The sequence below is a fragment of the Homarus americanus genome, unplaced genomic scaffold (assembly GCF_018991925.1).
Source record: "Homarus americanus isolate GMGI-L3 unplaced genomic scaffold, GMGI_Hamer_2.0 scaffold14467, whole genome shotgun sequence".
NCBI lineage: Eukaryota > Metazoa > Arthropoda > Malacostraca > Decapoda > Nephropidae > Homarus > Homarus americanus.
The window spans coordinates 3,552,979-3,573,030 of record NW_024733734.1 but is presented as its reverse complement, the minus strand read 5'-3'; the positions used below and the strand labels follow the sequence as shown (position 1 = coordinate 3,573,030).

Here is a 20,052-nt window from a genome sequence, read left to right as displayed (position 1 = left end):
TGTGGTCTACCGAGCTGGAGCTACTATAGTATGCGGTGTACTGAGCTGGAGCTACTATAGTATGCGGTCTACCGAGCTGGAGCTACTATAGTATGCGGTGTACTGAGCTGGAGCTACTATAGTCTGCGGTCTACTGAGCTGGAGCTACTATAGTCTGCGGTGTACTGAGCTGGAGCTACTATAGTATGCGGTGTACTGAGCTGGAGCTACTATAGTATGTGGTCTACGGAGCTGGAGCTACTATAGTGTGTGGTCTACTGAGCTGGAGCTACTATAGTATGCGGTGTACTGAGCTGGAGCTACTATAGTCTGCGGTCTACCGAGTTGGAGCTACTATAGTCTGCGGTGTACTGAGCTGGAACTACTATAGTATGCGGTGTACTGAGCTGGAGCTACTATAGTATGTGGTCTACCGAGCTGGAGCTACTATAGTATGTGGTCTACCGAGCTGTGGCTTCTATAGTATGTGGTCTACTGAGCTGGAGCTACTATAGTATGCGGTGTACTGAGCTGGAGCTACTATAGTCTGCGGTCTACCGAGCCAGAGCTACTATAGTATGTGGTCTACCGAGCTGTGGCTTCTATAGTATGTGGTCTACTGAGCTGGAGCTACTATAGTATGTGGTCTACCGAGCTGTGGCTCCTATAGTATGTGGTCTACCGAGCTGGAGCTACTATAGTATGCGGTCTGCCAAACTGGAGCTATTATAGCATGCGGTCTGCCAAACTGGAGCTATTATAGCATGCGGTCTGCCAAACTGGAGCTATTATAGCATGCGGTCTGCCAAACTGGAGCTATTATAGCATGCGGTCTATTGAGCTGGAGGTGTGTATACCTGGATATTTACACTGTAACATCCAGTAACCTAACCTAACCTAACATTAAGTTAGGTTAGGTTAGTTTGGGTTAATAGACGCTATAGTGTAAATATCCCGGTAGACCAACTCCGGCTCGGTAAACCACCTACTATAGAAGCATCGGTTATTGTTACACTTAGGTAGCAGATCTGGCATAGGTTGGTGAGATGTGAAACAGAATGAAACAATTTGTAACACTGAAAGAAATTGAATTGCTTGAGAATAATTCTGGCATCAATCTGCCGTTAAGTAACCCAGTTACTTGACCATGGAATACATTCTTCATCCTGAGGAAAGAAGTCTGTCTCCATTATGGAATCCTGGATAGACTATTTAGAGCCAACTATAGAAAGAGCTATACATCATAGAGACTTATCTTTTAAGTTAAAGAATGTGAAGACAGTATGTTCATAGGAGTGATAAACCTCAGGCTAGGAGGAGGCAATAGAATGTCCTCCAAGAAGAGTCTGTCAAGCAACAAAAGGAAAATTTGAATGAGGAATACATCTGCTACAAATGGAACAAGTCCTGGGTCGGAGCCCCACCCAGTCAATAGGCAGTAGCCAGTACAAATAAGATTTATGGCAACTTGTGTCCCTGGGAGTAGAGCCAGAAGAAACAGAATTAGGGGCACCATCAGGTGCTGATGCCTTGATTATAGACCTGAAGGAGGTTGTTTTCCTTATACCAAAAGACAGGAATTTTATCAGCCTCAACCTTTAGGCCCTGGGTGACGTTCCAGAACGTGCTCCTATTCCTGCCACTGTTTAAATGCCCAGCGCGGGTTATCAGGTTCCAGTGTGACTATTTGCCTGTCACACCACACGCTCGGCCACAGGGAAGCTTCCTGAACATAATTACCTACTTTTGTTTGTTTCATTTTCATTGTCCATTTTATCATGTTGTATCAAAGTAATATTGATAAAAGTTGTGTACAGTAATACCCCGATTTAAGTAGTTTCGCTTTACGTGATTCTACATTTACGCGGTACGTCGCCACAACCGGAATTTCATTTTACGGGTGCATCTACTCATATACGCGGGTGAAGTATAATTTTTTTACTTAGCTCATAAAATTCATACAAATTACCTGGCCAGAATATAATTTACATTGCTGGAATTCTTACAATATGATGATCATTTTGAATATAAACATCATGGATTTTGCATTAGACATACAAATTTTAGATCTAATGTAATAATTTAGTTTACACAAAGCAAATATTTTATCTTTTGTGCAAAATATATAAAGTTTACATTCAAAATATTCCCTGACCTGCAAGGAATCCAGAAATGTCAATTATATTATCCTAACTTTAGTCTGAGGTATTATTTATTACTTTACCTTGAATCTAGTGTTTTCACCCAAACATTTCTCAGAAAGGGAGGAGCCAGCGAGCTTGGGAAGGGGGGGGGTTGAGTCCATTATTTGAATGGACATTAACCTGGCATCTGTATTTCTCTTAAATATTAATTGTGTGAGCATACCATCATAAAATTAAGATGTTATTTTTACTACAACATAGGTATTGTGTCGGGCCAGTCTGTATTGGAATTAATCCCATATGTTCTGTTGTTCACTTTACGTGGTTTTCACTTTCCGCGGTACCCTGTGGGTTCAATTGACCGCGTAAATCGGGGTACTACTGTAAAACAATGCTATGATTATGTTATAAATTTTTTTTTTGTGGAATTATTATTATTTTATGCTCTACCAAACACAAAGACAGCCAGGTAGACTGGCGACCCACTGGTGATTGTAGCCAAGCACTCTTTTATGAAAAATTATGCAAATAAAATATTCTAAATGAATTATTTGTAGCAAATAATTATTAAGATCAGTAAATACATACATTATTGGCCACCCCGGACACAAAGTCGAGCTAAAAATAGTTGCTAAATGCATAGGGACCATGAGCGTCAGCTGTCAAACCAACACTGTCTCTTTATCTCCCCCTCCTCCCTCCCTCCCTCCCTCCGCACTGCCAGGGAAGTTTCTCGAGGGTCAATATATAGTTTTTCTTACTTATTTTTTATTGTTTTATCATTTTAAAAGGTAAAAAATTATTTTTGGAAAATTTGATTTTTCTCTATTTAACCCTGGGTGGGGGGGGGGGGTATTGCCACCAGCACCCTAACTCGGGGCTTAAGGGTTAAAACAATTAAGTCTGATTTTTGGAAATGTATTGTTACTTGAGGACATAGTCTCTGCAGATGGAAAGAATTGAGTTTATGAAAATCTGTACCTCCATGTATCATAACTTAATAATTAGTTTCCACATTCTTAATTTGCAGACCTTATCAAAAGAAGGAATTGTCTTATAATAACAATAGCTGATCTTTTGTTTCTCAAAAGCACAAGTTCTTCTAAAGAATTCATTTGTGCTCGAAACATTATAATGTCCAAGACTTGAGAATAATAAGAAATATTGTACAGAGTACTGTACAGTACTCCCTCTTTATCGACGGGGGTTACGTTCTGTAAACGGCCGTCGATAAAGAAACCGTCGATACCGTGATGGTTACGTAATTTTTCTAACTATTATTAGCATATGTTGAATAAATGTACCTTTAAGCATTAATGCGTTTCCTTTACACATAACCTTAAATAATAGTGTATAAATAATAATATAATAAGTGGACAAAAATACTAGCAAACTTACGATTTCATTTATTGAAGTGAACATCGGTCCTTACAGTAAACAAAACAGTGTACAGTACAGTAAAAGTCCAAAAATCCAGATGCCCAAGGCAAATTGTTTACCATTTATTATTACAACACTTTACACTGAAACGCGGGTAGTTTCAACAAAAATATTGTATATTTCCATTCAAGTATTTATTCAAGTCAATTAGGAGGGAATATTATTGTAATACAACAGTTTTTTAACTAAACCATTCGAAAAGTGATTACGGTAACATCTTTTGAACGAAAGAAAGCGCAAGTCATTGTTTTCGTCACGATTTGATCCCACTTTCCACTGTAATACATACGTCATTTCAACAAAAATATTACATTTCCGTGAATGTATTATATCAAGCACAGTATGAATAGAATATCATTGTAATATAACAGAATTTTAACCGAAAACTATTAAAAAAACGAGTAACATCTCAAGAACATTGGAAGCTTAGGTAAAGTCTTTTGTTTTCGTCATGTATTTTATCCTATTTTACATTGAAATACATCACGTTTCAGCAAAACTACTATTTATTTCCGAGAATATATTCATTCAGGCGCAGTTTAGGTAAAATATACGTGTGATGTAATAATTTTTTAACTGAAAACGATTCGAAAAACACGTAGCCTCTAGCCCTGTTCAAGGAGAGGACTGGGAGAAGCTGTTTGGTGCTGCAGACGATGACAAGGAAAATGATTTTGATGGATTTTAATGAAAATATTCAGAAATATGGTATCGTAATATTAGGATATTATTGTAATACAATACAACAGTTTTTTACCTAAACCATTCGAAAAGTGATTACGGTAACATCTTTTGAACGAAAGAAAGCGCAAGTCATTGTTTTCGTCACGATTTGATCCCACTTTCCACTGTAATACATACGTCATTTCAACAAAAATATTACATTTCCGTGAATGTATTATATCAAGCACAGTTCAAATAAAGCCAAAATAAAAATCCGGCTAAATAATCCGTCGATAATCGAAACCGTCGATAAAAAATCCGTCGATAAAGAGGGAGTACTGTACTACAATAAGTGGCAGTTCGACCTCTATCATTATTATACGCTTAAGTTTTAATACTTCCTAAACTGTAATTCTCCAGCATTGTACCCTGTTCAGGCTCATAAACTTTCAAAGAAAGGTCTATGTTTCTTCAAGGCCTCTACAGAAGTCATTTGCTTCATTGATGCAGGCAACTGATTGTACAATCTGGGTGCTGTATAGGAAAAGGATCAGGCAGTAAAGGAACATTCCTGTTCTGCTCTAGGCTCCTCAAAGCATGACAGGTCTTCACTACTATGCAAAATGATTTCAGAAAGTGTAGTCAGTGGCATTAATAGGTTGGCCAAATACTTAGGCTCACCAAATGTTACTCTGGTGTCTTAAAAGTATAAGACAGAGTTTGAACTCTATCCTAGCTTTAATTGGAAGCAAATATAATTTGATCAAGAATGGTATAGTGGGAGTCCTGGGTGCTTGAGCGACCTTACGTGATGCAGTTTTCAGATCCGGAAACATTAGGTTCTCCTGCATCATGTGGTTTATACTGTGACATAATTTTAATTTGAGAAACTTGGATTTGGGGTGTTTTAGAATTGCATTTTTGGATTTGTCCTACTGTAGTCTGACCAGTTAAACACAAATATAATGTACAAAATAGCATATAACTTTGCTGAATTTCTAGTTAATATTTCTTCTGTATATTAGGTGTCAAGGTTCCTCAAGAAGGCAGAATCACAAGTTGAAACATACATCCGTACATACACAGACCAGCAGCAGGCAGCTCTTCATGCTCTCCAGGCACGGGCCCGCAGGGACAGACAGACAATCATAAGACTTCTTGCTAATATGCAGGTTGGTCTCACTACTGTATAATGCTTCCTTACCATGTACTGACAGTGTTTTAGATATAATTTACAGTAAGACAATCTTTTCACATTTGCTAACAAAGTGTCTGCTCTCTTTATATTGTACAGTAGAACCTCAATAAATCTGACTAATTGTGGCAGATCCCAGTCCGGTGAATGCAAAAGTCCAAAAAAAAGTGAATCCATGGGGGTGTGGACGTAACCCAGCTTTCTAGACTGTTTGTGGAAAATCATACGTGAGTGTGGTTGTTGGTAACTGTTTTCACTGATATGACTGTTTCGTACTGAAAGTGTTTACCCATAATATAAATACTGTAATAGGAGTGCATTGCCCTGTGTACTGGGTAGGAGTGTGTCACCAACCAGGGTTGCCCAATCATACTCGCCCGTAGTGAGTAAAAATCCTTACGGCTCGTCGGATAAAAAAAATCACAATTCCATCAGGCAATTTTTTTTCTGAGGAATTAGCCGCCCGGGCACAGGTCAAACTACCACGGAGCCGGGGACGGAAAAATTGTAAATATAAAAAAAAAAAAAGGTTATACTGTATTAATCTACACCACGAAGATGCCGGAAAACCAGCTTTTTAAAATGAGACAGATTGTAAGAGCATGGAAACACAGAAGAAGGCAGAGCATTCCACAGTTTGTCTGTGTGAGGAAAGAAGGAGGTACTATAACGGGTTCTTCTCGTGTGACCGATATCCACAGAGAAACGGTGGGCACCGAGGGCAAGACGTGTGTTACGAACCCACGGCCTTGTCGGCGCTACACAGGATGCCAAATCCGCCGAACATTGCCCGTTAAAGTACCTGTAAAAGAGAGAGAGAGTGAAGCAACATTACGGCGAAGAGAAAGGGAAGAGAGATTGTCGACTAAAGGAGGAGAGTTAATAAGACGAAATGCCTTTGATTCCACCCTATCTAATAGTTGGACAGAAGAGGAGCCACCCCAGATATGAGAGCAGTACTCCAAGTTAGGACGAATGAATCCCTTATATACTTGGAGCAACTGCTCAGGAGTGAAGTAGTTGCGGCATCTGTACAGCATTCCCAACTTTCGGGAGGCAGCTTTAGTTGTACAGGTTGTACCTCTCTAGTCCGGCAACCTCGGGACCTGACCGGTGCCGGACCATGGAAATTCACCCTTTTCCTGGATAGATAGTGACTTGTGCTTATGCTTGGAAGCACTAGCACCACTTTCTCTGCATCATGGTCTCTTTGAAGACATATTGAAGGGTTAAATGTCGTATAGTAGCTTCTCAAATTTCGCGAGTTTTTAATTCTTAACATATTTTATTGGAACAGAAAAAATAAATAAATAAAAATTTTGACGGCGGAAACTTGAATTTCGACAGGTTTGAACGGCCTGCCAACGTGCAGACAACGTGCATAATCGTGTAAACAGCGTCATTTCTCTTATGTACAAAAGATTCATTATTGTTTATTACTGAATGTCTTTTTTATTGAATTAATGTTTATGTGTGCAAAATGAGCAATACAATTCATTAATAATACGTAGAATATTAAAACACACGAGGAAATGACACAGCATTGTTTTCGTTGATTACAAAACCAGTGACTGACGGGTTCTACATATAAAACTGAAGAAAATAAGACCTTGGCTGTAGCTGTAGTAAAATTAATATGGTTGTTTTAAGTAATGTTATTTAATGTTAATAAATGGAACAATAGAAGTGGGTAACGATAATGGTAAAGAAAATAGAGAGATCGCGTATGTAAGTGCGCACACGTGAAAACATATCGTCATTACTTTACATAAGAATATGAAAGCAGCACTTATTTACTGTTCATATATATTTTAATTAATGTTTCTGAATTTGTTTTTATTGAATTAATGTTTGTGTGTGCAAAATTAACAATACAATTTATTAATAGTACGTGGAATATTAAAGGAGATGAGACGGCTGCCGGCATTGTTTATGTTAAAGCTTACAAAACCAGTGACTGATTGGTTCTACATATAAAACTGAAGAAAATAAGACCCTGATTTTAGCTGTAGTAAAATTAATGTAAAAAAATGAATATGGTTGTTTGAAGTACCTGTAATGTTATTTAATGTTAATAAATGGAACAATATAAGTAGCTAACCATTAATGGTAAAAAAAAAGTGAGACTGCGCGTATGTAAGTGCGCACATGTGAAAACATATCGTTATTACTCTACATAAGAATATGAAAGCAACACTTATTTACTGCTCATATATATTGAAGGGTTAAATGTTGTACTCTGTATAGACAAGCAGAGAGAGAGAGCAGCCGAACTGCCGGATGTAAACAAACCTTAATTTCCCGCGGGTTTTTTTTTTAAGGGGATTAGCCCACCCGGGAATAGGTCACTGACCCACATTGGGCCTGAGGGGCAAAAATTTAATACTCCTGTAATAATAATAATAATAATTCAGATAAGTAAAAAGAAAAAAAAAAAGCTGCCTATCTACCTATTGGACAAACTAAAATCGTTCCGGACCATGGGAGTTTCCGGACCACAGAATGCCGGACTAGAGAGGTACAACCTGTATTAATGTTCTCATATTTTTTTATTTTGGTGTATTTTTATAAAAAAATTTATTTACTATGAATAATTATTATTATTATAATTATTATTATTATAATTATTATTACTATTACATTTTCGTCCCCCAGGCCCTGATGTGGGTCAGTGATCTACGCCCGGGTGGGCTAATCCCTGTTAAAAAAACAAACAAAATGCCCCACAAAAAAAAACTTTTGGTTTTCAGAGCTTTAAGGAATTTTGGATAAAGGGTTGTCAACCTATATATATATATATATATATATATATATATATATATATATATATATATATATATATATATATATATATATATATATATATATATATATATATATATATATACACACACATAATACAGTATTACTCCGCTTTACATGGTTTCACTTTCCGCGATTTCTCGATTTCTCATTTACGCGGTACCTTGCCAGAACTGTTCCGTTCCGCGGTGCATCTACTCATATACGTGTGAAGTATAATTTTTTTTTTTTTATTTAGCTCATAAAATTCATACAAATTACCCGGCCAGAATATAATTTACATTGCTGGAATTCTTACAATATGATGATCATTTTGAATATAAACATCATGGATTTTGCATTAGACATACAAATTTTAGATCTAATGTAATAATTTGGTTTACACAAAGCAAGTATTTTATCTTTTGTGCAAAATATATGAAGTTTACATTCAAAATATTCCCTGACCTGCAAGGAATCCAGAAATGTCAATTATATTATCCTAACTTTAGTCTGAGGTATTATTTATTACTAAACGTTAAAATCTAGTGTTTCACCCAATCATTTCTCAGAGAGGTAGGGGCCAGTGAGCTGGGAAGAGGGGGGGGGATTTGAGTCCATTATTTGAATGGACATTAACCTGGCGACTGTATTTCTCTTAAATATTAATTGTGTGAGCATACCACCATAAAATTTAGATGTTATTTTTACTACAACATAGGCATTGTGTCAGAAAAAGTGGAGTTTGGGGGTCGGGCCAGTCTCTATTGGAATTAACCCCATATGTTCTGTTGTTCACTTTACGCGGTTTTCACTTTCCGCGGTACCCTGTGGGTTCAATTGACCGCGTAAATCGGGGTACTACTGTAGTGTGAAGTAAATCTTTAATAAAAAGAAGGAAGAGAGTAGGTGAAAGAACAGAACCCTGTGGGACACCACTTTTGGTAGAGAAAGAGCGAGAAATCGATCCCTCGACAACAACTGCCATGGATCGGTTCTCAAGGAAGCTAGAGATGAGAAAACAAAGTGGGGGAGAGAAACCAAAAGAGGGAAGTTTAGATAGTAAAGACTTGTGCCATACCCTGTCAAATGCTTTGGAGATGTCGAGAGCCACGACAAAAGTTCCCCATAATCCCTAAGAGAGGATGACCAAAGATGGGTGCAATAGGAGAGCAGATCACCAGTAGATCTGGCCTGGCGAAAGCCATACCGGTGATCCGGGAAAAGAGAAAGGCGTTCAAGGTGACGGAGAAAATGGGAGTTCAAAATAGTTAGAGGGATTAGAATGGTCACCCTTCTTTGGGATGGGCTGAACCAAGGCATGCTTCCAAGAAGAAGGAAAAGTTTGGGTTTTGAGTAATGGCGAAAGAGGCGAGCAAGCACAGGGGCCAGGGCTTCAGCACACTCCCTCAGAACACGAGGGGGCATTCTGTCCAGTCCATGCACCTTACTCACATCCAACTTGGATAACACACCGGCAACCCTGAGAGTGGAGATTATAGGAAAGTGCATAGGTTCAGTAGGAGGTGCAGGTGTAGGAGGGATAGAGTGGGAATCGTCGAAGGTGGAATTAGAGGAGAATAAGGTGCCAAAGAGGTTGGCTTTGTCAGGGGGAGAGTTGGCTATAGAGTTATTGGGACGGAAGAGGGGAGGAAAAGAAGGCGTGCAGAAGTTGTTACAGATGTTTTTAGTTAAGGACCAGAAGGATTTACTAGAGGAAGAATTAGTCAGGACAGCGGTCTTTTAATAAAATTCCGCTTGGCCCTACGAAGAATAGTCTTACAACGATTCCTAGAAGTAATGAAAGTGGTGTGGGTAATAGGAGAAGGAGATAGTTTCATAGCTCGATAAGCCCTATCTCTCACCCTGCAAGCAAGAGAGCAGGAGCGATCAAACCATGATTGTAATGTGAAAGTTTTGGTGGGATAAAGGCACTCATACCGCCCTGTATAACACCAGCAATGCTGTCAGCACATACCGAGGCGTCCCGATTGGAAAAGCAACATTCATCCCAAGGAAAGTCGGTGAAGAATTCTCGCAAGGATTACCAGTTTGCCCTTCGATAGTGCCATAGTTGGTGTTTAGAGGGGGGTGGGGCAGGTGGTCGTGCCCAGTTTGATTTAATAGAAATAAGGTTGTGATCAGAAGACCCTAAGGGGACAGAAATTGAGTATGAATAGTGTGAGGGGTTAGAGGTAAAACAAAGATCAAGAATGTTAGCAAGTTGATCATGTCGATCAGGAACGCGTGTAGGGTGTTTGATTATTTGTTCCAAATCATTAAGTAAGGAAAAAGAGAGTGCCTCAGTTCCACCTGGGTCATCCCTTGCAGAGCCAAGCCACTCTCTGTGATGTACATTGAAATCCCCTAGGTTGAGGATCTCGGTGTTGGGGTGTGTGGATAGCAACGACTCATGGCAAGAAGTGAGATAGTCAAAGAGTTTGAAATAGTTGGTAAAGTTGGGAGAAAAGTATAGGAAACAAAGAAAAATAGTCACAGTAGGTAGAGATATTTTGAGCCAGATGACATCATAAAGGGGAGATTCAAGATCCGTGAGTCGGGCTATAGGTGTACGTGTGTTGCAGTAGACGCATACACCTCCCTTAGAACGGAAGTACAGTGGGGTATGCTATAACGAATCTAATTGGTTCTAGAACCTTGTTCGTTATAGCATTCGTTCGTTATAGGATTAATCCGTTCCAGGCCACCAAATACAACCACTTAACACTGAAAAATATAATATAAAATTGTAAAAATTGTAAAAAAGTGCATAAATATGCATCTAAACCCCTGAAATAACCAATATCATTAATACTTGTAATAAAAAACAATAAATTAGTAAAAAAAAAAACAAAAAAAAAAATTTTTTAAAATTATGTTCGTTGTAGGAGTTTCGTTCGTTATAGTATTCTCAATTTTATAGGTAAAACCGTTCGTTATAGGAATATTCGTAGTAGGATCCGTTCGTTATAGCATACCCCACTGTAGGTATAAAGGTTGTAGTTAGAGACTTGAAAAGGTTTGGGTGAAACTGCTTTGGTCAGTTGAAGTTCGGAGAGTAGCAAGAGGTCGGGGGAATAGGTTGATAGATGGTGCTCCACAGAAGAAAAATTGGATCTCAGTCAGCAAATGTTGGAAAAATGAAGTGTGAAAAAAGCTGATCCTCCAGCAACTGCGGTGGCGTCAGTTGAGGCCCCAGTAGCTTGATGATGATCAGGTTGGCGCTGGGGTCCACAACCTTCCCGACCAGAGGGACCCATCCGAGAAGGCCCCGCTTCAGTATTAATATCAACTGACATAGGAGAATAAAATAGAATGAATAAAACAGATCAAGAATGAGTACGGTTTTATTTGTGGTGTTGTCAATAGTAAGAGAGACAGTTGAGACCCTGCAATTGTGTTTAAATGAGGCAGAAAGATAGATCAGCAACCTGGGACTTGGTCACAATTTTCGTGATGCCATATAGCAGCAGGGTCTACCATTAGACAACACATTATGCTTCTAATATCTTCCCAGGCAGTAGTACCTCCCTGTTTGGTAGCTGTTTACTACCTACAAAATAATATTGTGTCCTACGAAAGTGAAGGAGACCTCGTAAGTAGATGCTACAATTTTGAAAGGTTATATTTTGAACCGTTCTTCAATATGCATGAGGAAATATGAATACAGTAATGATTAATACTCCACAGCTGACTCACCGAGGCACCACCAACATAAGGAATGATGGTGAGTGGACGTGTGGTAATAAATATTGTACACAATAAATAAATGTAGATTATTGTCAAAAAAAATGTCAGCTCAGGCTTTAAGATAAACACACATTCAACTTCAACAAAATGATAAGATTTTAGGTAAAATAATATAAACAATGGTGATGGTAATCCTCCCGGGAAGAGAGAAGACGCACTCCATCACCACAAGATGTACAGTAAACCCTTGCCATTCGCAGGTTTGCGATTCACGATTTCGAAGTTTCGCGGGATGCAGTTGGTGGCTATTGGCTAGCTTGCGAGCCTTTTCCTTCAACTCAATGAGTCACCCCATGCACCTGCGGCGTCTCCTGTCCCTCTATTTGCCCTCATCCAGTGCCCATGACCTAGCATCCCGTGTCATACTTTCAAAACTTTTGTGTTTCTTTGTAAAAATGGCCCCTAAAAGACTGCTTAGTGTCAGTGTTAGTGATGCTAGTGGAGTAAAACATAAAAGGCAAGTCAGTGATGACCCTGACAAAGAAAGTTGAATTATTAGACAAGTTAAGGGAGGGGATGAGTGCTGCTGCAGTTGGTCGGTTGTTTGGTGTGAACGAATCCACAGTGAGGTATACATATCAAGAAGAATGAACAAGCAATTTGTGATACTATTCAAGTGAGTGCTCCTGCAAGGCTCAGTACTTGGACCATTATTATTTATTATATACATAAACGACATAGATATCGGCATAGACAGCAACATAAGTAAATTTGCTGATGACACTAAAATAGGACGTGTAATAAAATCTGACGAGGACTCCGCAAAACTACAGGAAGATCTAAACAAATTATTGAATGGTCTGAAAAATGGCAGATGAAATTCAATGTGGACAAATGTAAAGTACTCAGTTTAGGAGACGTAAACAGGGAAACCAGTTACCAGATGAACAACGATGCCATTGAGAAATCCGACTGCGAGAGAGAGAGATTTAGGAGTAATGGTAAGTAGGAATCTTAAGCCAAGTAAATAGTGTGTTCTTGCTCGTAACAAGGCTAATAAAGTACTTGGGTTCATACAAAGGAGTGTCGGTTACAAGACTAGCGAGGTCATCTTAAGATTATATCTTGCGCTTGTGAGACCTCACCTGGATTACGCAGTGCAGTTCTGGCAGTGCAGTTCTGGTCACCGTATTACAGAATGGATATAGAATCCTTGGAAAGAATCCAGAGGAGAATGACAAGACTAATCCCGGGCATTAGGAACCTTGAGTACAGAGACAGGTTAAAGCATCTTAATTTGCACTCCCTCGAGAGACGTAGAGCGAGGGGCGACATGATAGAGGTGTATAAATGGAAGTCAGGGCTAAACAAAGGGGACATTACCAAGGTACTCAAACTATCCAACCAGGAGCGAACTCGTAACAGTGGTTTTATATTAGACAAATTTAGATTTAGGCGCGAAATTGGTAAACACTGGTTTGGAAACAGAGTAGTGGATGAATGGAACAAGTTACCAAATATCATCATTAACTCAAATACACAGGATAGCTTCAAACATAGGTTGGATGCTTATATGAGCAATAGGGGTTTGGTGTAAATGGGACTGCCCAGTATAGGCCAATAGGCCCGCTGCAGTTTCCTCCATTCTTATGTTCTTATGTAAAGTGGTGCAGGTTGTTTGTGACAAGAACATAGTGAAAACTGAGAAAGCACTGAATATTTGGGTTGAGGACCAGCAACGCAAAATTTTCTGATCAACAACAACGTGATTCATGAGAAAGCTAAAAGTCTTTATGCTCATTTTTACGAGTCAACAAGCGGTGAAGGGGCTAGTGTGGCTACTAAACCAACTTTTAGTGCCAGTAAAGGTTGATTCGAGAAATTTAAGAAAATATTATCTTCATAATGTGAAGCTGACTGGGGTGGCAGCATCAGCTGACCACACAGCCGCAGATACATTTCCCGCCAAGTTTAAAAAAATAATAGAAGAGAAAGGCTATAGACCAGAGCAAGTGTTTAATGCCGATGAATCTGGTTTATATTGGAAGAAAATGCTTGGAAGAATGTACATAAACAAGCAGGAGAGGTGTGCCCCTGGGTTCAAGGCAGAGTGACGCTCACCTTCAGTGGCAATGCAGCTGGCCATATGATCAAACCTGGCTTGCTTTACCACTCAGCAAACCCTAGGGCTTTATAGGGAAAAACAAGAACCTTTTGCCACTTTTTTGGCATTCTAACAAAAAGGCATGGGTAACTGTGCAAGCATTCCTGGATTGGTTCTATAAATGCTTTGTCCCAGAAGTGTAAAAATACTTTGCTTCCAAGAAGATGGAATTCAAGGTGCTATTATTGATAGATAATGCACCAGACCACCCAGAAAGTTTGTAGTTTAGCCATCCAGGAGTAGAGGTGGTGTTCCTACCCCCTAACACCACTGCTCTTATTCAGTTTCTCAATCAGGGTGCACTACGCATCTTCAAGGCATATTACACCCGACGCTCTTTTGGTCGTATACATTGTGCCATGGATGCAGACCCTGACCTTGATGTTGGCAAGTGTTGGAAGGGAGTACAGCATTGTGGACTGCATTACCAACATCAGTGAAGCATTCAATGAACTCAAACCAGAGACAGTGAATGCTTTTTGGCAAACCTTATGGCCTGAGTGTGTGAATAACTTGCAGGGATTTCCATCCATAGTAAAGGATGTGAATGACATTGTGAGTGTTGCACGTCAGTTGGGTGGTGAGGGGCTTGTGGACATGGCTGCTGAAGATATGGAAGAGCTGATTGATGGGCATGGAGAGGAACTGACAAAAGAGGAGCTTGGAAAATTTTGGTGAACTACTTAACAGGCAAAGACGGTAAATGATTTCATTGTTGACCACGACCCTTCCATGGAACGCAGCCTTAAGATTGTCCGGGTAATCAACCAGATATTGTTTCCCTACCAGGAAATGCTTAAAGACCTCAAAGCAAAGGAGAAACCATATTTTTCAAGAAAGAACAAGATGCTACTGCCACCACACCACTCTCCTCCCAGCCACCTGCCACCTCACCACCTGCCTCCCGGTTGCACACCACTCCACCAACCAACTCTCCACCAGCCACCAGTACATCACCCTCTTCCAACAATGATCCTGATGATCCACCTATGCTTCAGTAACCAGATGTCTCCCTATGTACAGGACATCACTTCATCAAGCTCCAAGTTTCCACATACAAATGTAAGTATAGTGCGTTTTTTCCCAGCTGAGAAAAGATGCCCCGCCCTCCTCTCAAGAGTTACAGCTGATTGGCTGTTGCAAATCTGTTCAATTTTGTCTTGAAGTAATGATGTATTTCTAAATGAGTTTATTCATAATTGTTGGGATGACCGTTTCTGACGAGAAAGATACTTAGCTAAATTATATAAAGATACATACATTCATTATTTCAAACATGAGCACGTAGGAAGTTTATCAGAAATCTTATACATGAATTAACTGTTAAACTGTGGTAAATTCATACTTTCAGAGGACTCATTTAATATATATATTTATTTTTACTTAAATAAGGCACACTAAGACAAATTACGTATCAATAAAACTACATTATGCAAAAACTAACATTTTAAAAGTTCAGAATCACTGAAATATGAAGTTGTTCACAGTTAGATTTCCCACCTCTACTGATGGCTGTTTGCTCGAGCGGCCAAGCCTGTCACACTCATCCACCAATTTTCAGGGGCCGTGTAATACAGTATTTCAATGTGATTTTGATTTTTTAAAATGTTAGGTTTTGCATAATGTAGTTTTAATGATACGTAATTTGTCTTAGTATGCCTTATTGTGGGTAAGAATAAGTATACAGTGGTCCCTCGATTAACGAACACAATTGGTTCCACAGAGTCGGTTGTTAACCGAAAATTTCGTTAAATGAATATTATTTCAGTGGGATGTTGGGTAATTGGTTCCAATTCACAGAAAAAGTATACATACAAAGTGCAGTAGAACGTCGATTTAAAGCGATTCAATTTAAGATTACAGTCGGCCCTTAGCATACGCGGGGGTTACGTAACAGAGATAGCCGTGGATGTTAAAAATCCGCGTATATGTGCTGCCCCCCCCCCCAAAAAAAAACCAAAAAACCCTGGCCCCCTATGTCCTTATTTACCGTATATACCTGTGTGTAGTTCGAGTTTTTAAGACCAAATTATTTTGCAAAAAATTGGGGGTCGACCTCTAAAAGGGTAATAGTTTCGTTAGGTTGAAAAATATTTACCAGTAACTTCCAATAAGCTGTGGAAACAACGCACCAACACACCACCAGCTGTGAGTGTCGGTACAGATGCCAGGGCAGATCTCTTGCGTCATCATAGCAAGCCCAAAGTAGCCAAATGCATGGTATGGTATACACAGGACGATGTAAAACAAAGTATTCATTTGTTTAAGTTTATTTATAGATACTGTACATAAATTTTTGTTCATTACATTTGAAACATCAATCTTTGTTAATTAAATTTGATACAAAAGAAAACTACGATACCGTATTTTCATTAAAATATTACATCACAAGTATATTTTACCTTAACTGTGACTGAATGAATATATTCTCAGAAATAAATATGGAAATGTAATATTTTGGCTGAAATGACGTACATATTACTGTACAGTGGAAAGTGGGATAAAATTATGAAAACAATGACTTTCGCTTTCTTTCGTTGTTCAAAAGATTTTACCGTAATCGCTTTTCGAATGGTTTTCAGTTAAAAAACTGTTGTACTCGTACTGTATTACAATAATATTCTATCCTATCATTAGCCTTATAATCCCACAACTGAAAACCATTCGAAAAGCGATTACGGCAACATCTTTTGAACGAAAGAAAGCGAAAATCATTGCTTGCGTCACAGTTTTATCCCACTTTCCACTGTAATACGTACAGTTGTACCCCACTTAACGCGGTCAATTGAACCCAGAGGGTCCCGCGTTAAGTGAAATCCGCGTTAAGTGAACAACAGAACATATGGGATTAATTCCAATAGAAACCTGCCCGACCCCCAAACTCCACTTTTTGAAGGCACATACCTATGTTGTAGTAAAAATAACATCTTAATTTTATGATGGTACATGCACACAATTAATACTTAAGAGAAATAGAGAAATACAGTCGCCAAGTTAATGTCCATTCAAATAATGGACTCAACTCCCTCCCCCTCTCACACTACACAGCCGGCTAACAGATGGTCGGTCGGTCCCTCCCTCCCCCCCCCACCCCCCACCAACCGTCCCAAGGAGATGTGTGGGATAACCTCAAACTAAAGTTAGGAAAATATAATTGACATTGCTGGATTCCTTGTAAGACCAGGAATATTTTGAATATAAATGTCATATATTTTGGACAAAAGATAACATAGTTACCTAGAGAAAAAATTTTATCTAAAAATTGTAAGTTTAAAGCAAAATATATGATGTTTATATTCAAAATGATCACCAAATTATAAGAATTCCAGCAATGTAAATTATATTCTGACCGGGTAATTTGTATGAATTTTATGAGCTAAAACAAATATCTTCAGTTAATAAAAAAAAAATAATCTTCACGACACTATCTGTCAATCAAAGTACCCCACCTTGCCTCCCCCCCTCTTCCAACCGCGCGGTCAGTCCCAACCCTCCCCCCCACCCCCCACCAATCCTCCCTTCCAGAGTTTTTAACATTTAGTATTAAATAATACCTCAGATTAAAGTTAGGATAATATAATTGACATTGCTGGATTCCTTGTAAGACCAGGAATATTTTGAATATAAATGTCATATATTTTGGACAAAAGATACCATAGTTACCTAGAGAAAAATTTTTATCTAAAAATTGTAAGTTTAAAGCAAAATATATGATGTTTATATTCAAAATGATCACCAAATTATAAGAATTCCAGCAATGTAAATTATATTCTGACCGGGTAATTTGTATGAATTTTATGAGCTAAAACAAATATCTTCAGTTAATAAAAAAAAATAATAATTCTTCACAGGGTAACAGATGGTCGGTTGGTCCCTCCCTCCCCCCCACCCCCCACCAACCGTCCCAAGGAGATGTGTGGGATAACCACTAAATTTTAATAAATAATACCTCAAACTAAAGTTAGGATAATATAATTGACATTGCTGGATTCCTTGTAAGACCAGGAATATTTTGAATATAAATGTCATATATTTTGGACAAAAGATACCATAGTTACCTAGAGAAAAAATTTTATCTAAAAATTGTAAGTTTAAAGCAAAATATATGATGTTTATATTCAAAATGATCACCAAATTATAAGAATTCCAGCAATGTAAATTATATTCTGGCCTGGTAATTTGTATGAATTTTATGAGCTAAAACAGGCAGTCAGGCAGGGTGGCGGGTGGGGCAAATCTAAAAATAGCGTCGCGGACACTCACCGCGTATATGTGGAAAAAACCCGCGTTAAGTGAAAGTTCAGCTTTGGCAAGGCACCGCGTATATGCGAAAACGCGTTAAGTGAAAGCGCGTTAAGCGGGGTAAAACTGTACATCATTTCAGCAAAAATATAACATTTCTATGTTCTCAGAAATAAATGGTAGTTTTGTTGAAACGTAATGTACAGTATTTAATATTAAAATGCAAAAATAGCTATAAAAACAATTAATACACCCGAAATATACTGGCTGGCATCTCCACTCGTCCCTGCTCCTGCGTCCAAGGTCACCTCACCACTCCTCCCAACTCGCTCCCTCCGCACCGTCACTACTGCCGACAACAAACACAAATGTTTTGTGAATAACTGCACCTCCACTTCCTATGTACAGTACTTGTACTGAACTGTACTGTGCTGTGCATTTTTACAAACAATAAACATGGCAAGAAAAGCTATTAAAAAAAAGAGATAAGAATTTCACTTTACTGTACCGTACCTCTCCTCGGCGACAGGGCGGGGGTCATCGGGCTCATCGTCACTCAATTCCATAACAGGTGGTGAAGTGGGCGCGACTGTGGATTCAGCTGCTTCCTCACTGTCGCCAGTGATTGATGGTGTTAAATCTCTCCTTCGGTGATCAAAGAACATGGTGATGGGGAGTTGTCGTCTCTTTCATTTCTTCCATGATGTTTTTGTATGGAGCGAAAACGTCATCCATCCCTCGCATGAATTTCAGGGCACGCACCATGGAGGGGTCCATACTATAGGCTAGGTTTTTCAGTGCCTCAATATTCCTGGTCATCTCCCCCAACTTCTCCAACGTTATTTCTTGGTGCTCTTCCTCATCCTCTTTCCCTTTCGCTTCCACTTCCTTGCCTGAGTCTACTAACTCCTTTCCTTAGATCCTCCTCGGTCAGCTCAGTGTCGTGCTCTTCAATTAGCTCCCTAATCTCGTCCTCTGCCATGTCCTGGAAGCCTTCAGCAGCCACTTTCCTTGACAGTGCCAGGGTCTTTCTGAATATTTTCATTAAAATCCATCAAAATCATTTTCCTTGTCATCGTCTTAAGCGCCAAACAGCTCCTCCCAGTCTTCTCCTTGAACAGGGCTAGAGGGTACGTGTTTTTCGAATCGTTTTCAATTAAAAAAATGTTACAGCACATGTATATTTTACCTAAACTGTGCCTGAATGAATATATTCTCAGAAATAAATAGTAGTTTTGCTGAAACGTGATGTATTTCAATGTAAAATAGGATAAAATACATGACGAAAACAAAAGACTTTACCTAACCTTCCAATGTTCAAGAGATGTTACTCGTTTTTTTAATAGTTTTCGGTTAAAATACTGTTATATTACAATGATATTATATTCATACTGTGCTTGATATACTACATTCACGGAAATGTAATATTTTTGCTGAAATGACGTACGTATTACAGTGGAAAGTGACGAAAACAATGACTTTCGCTTTCTTTCGTTCAAAAGATGTTACCATAATCGCTTTTTGAATGGTTTCAGGTAAAATAACTGTTGCATCACAAGTGAATTAGGATAGAATATTATTGTAATACAACAGTTTTTTAACTGAAAACCATTCGAAAAGCGATTACGGTAACATCTTTTGAACGAAAGAAAGCGAGTCATTGCTTTCGTCACTTTCCACTGTAATACGTACGTCATTTAAGCAAAATATTACATTTCCATATTCTCAGAAATAAATAGTAGTTTTGCTGAAAC

The 20,052-nt window shown here is 38.8% G+C and overlaps 1 protein-coding gene across 1 annotated transcript in view; it reads left to right on the top strand.

Annotated features, from left to right (window-relative positions):
* Window positions 1-20,052, top strand: part of LOC121869874 — a 105,056-nt gene that overhangs the window by 42,134 nt on the left and 42,870 nt on the right. Inside the window, exon 5 of the mRNA XM_042371439.1 lies at window positions 5,252-5,398. Coding sequence (XP_042227373.1) covers window positions 5,252-5,398 — 147 coding nt within the window. The remainder of the gene's footprint in view (window positions 1-5,251; window positions 5,399-20,052) is intronic.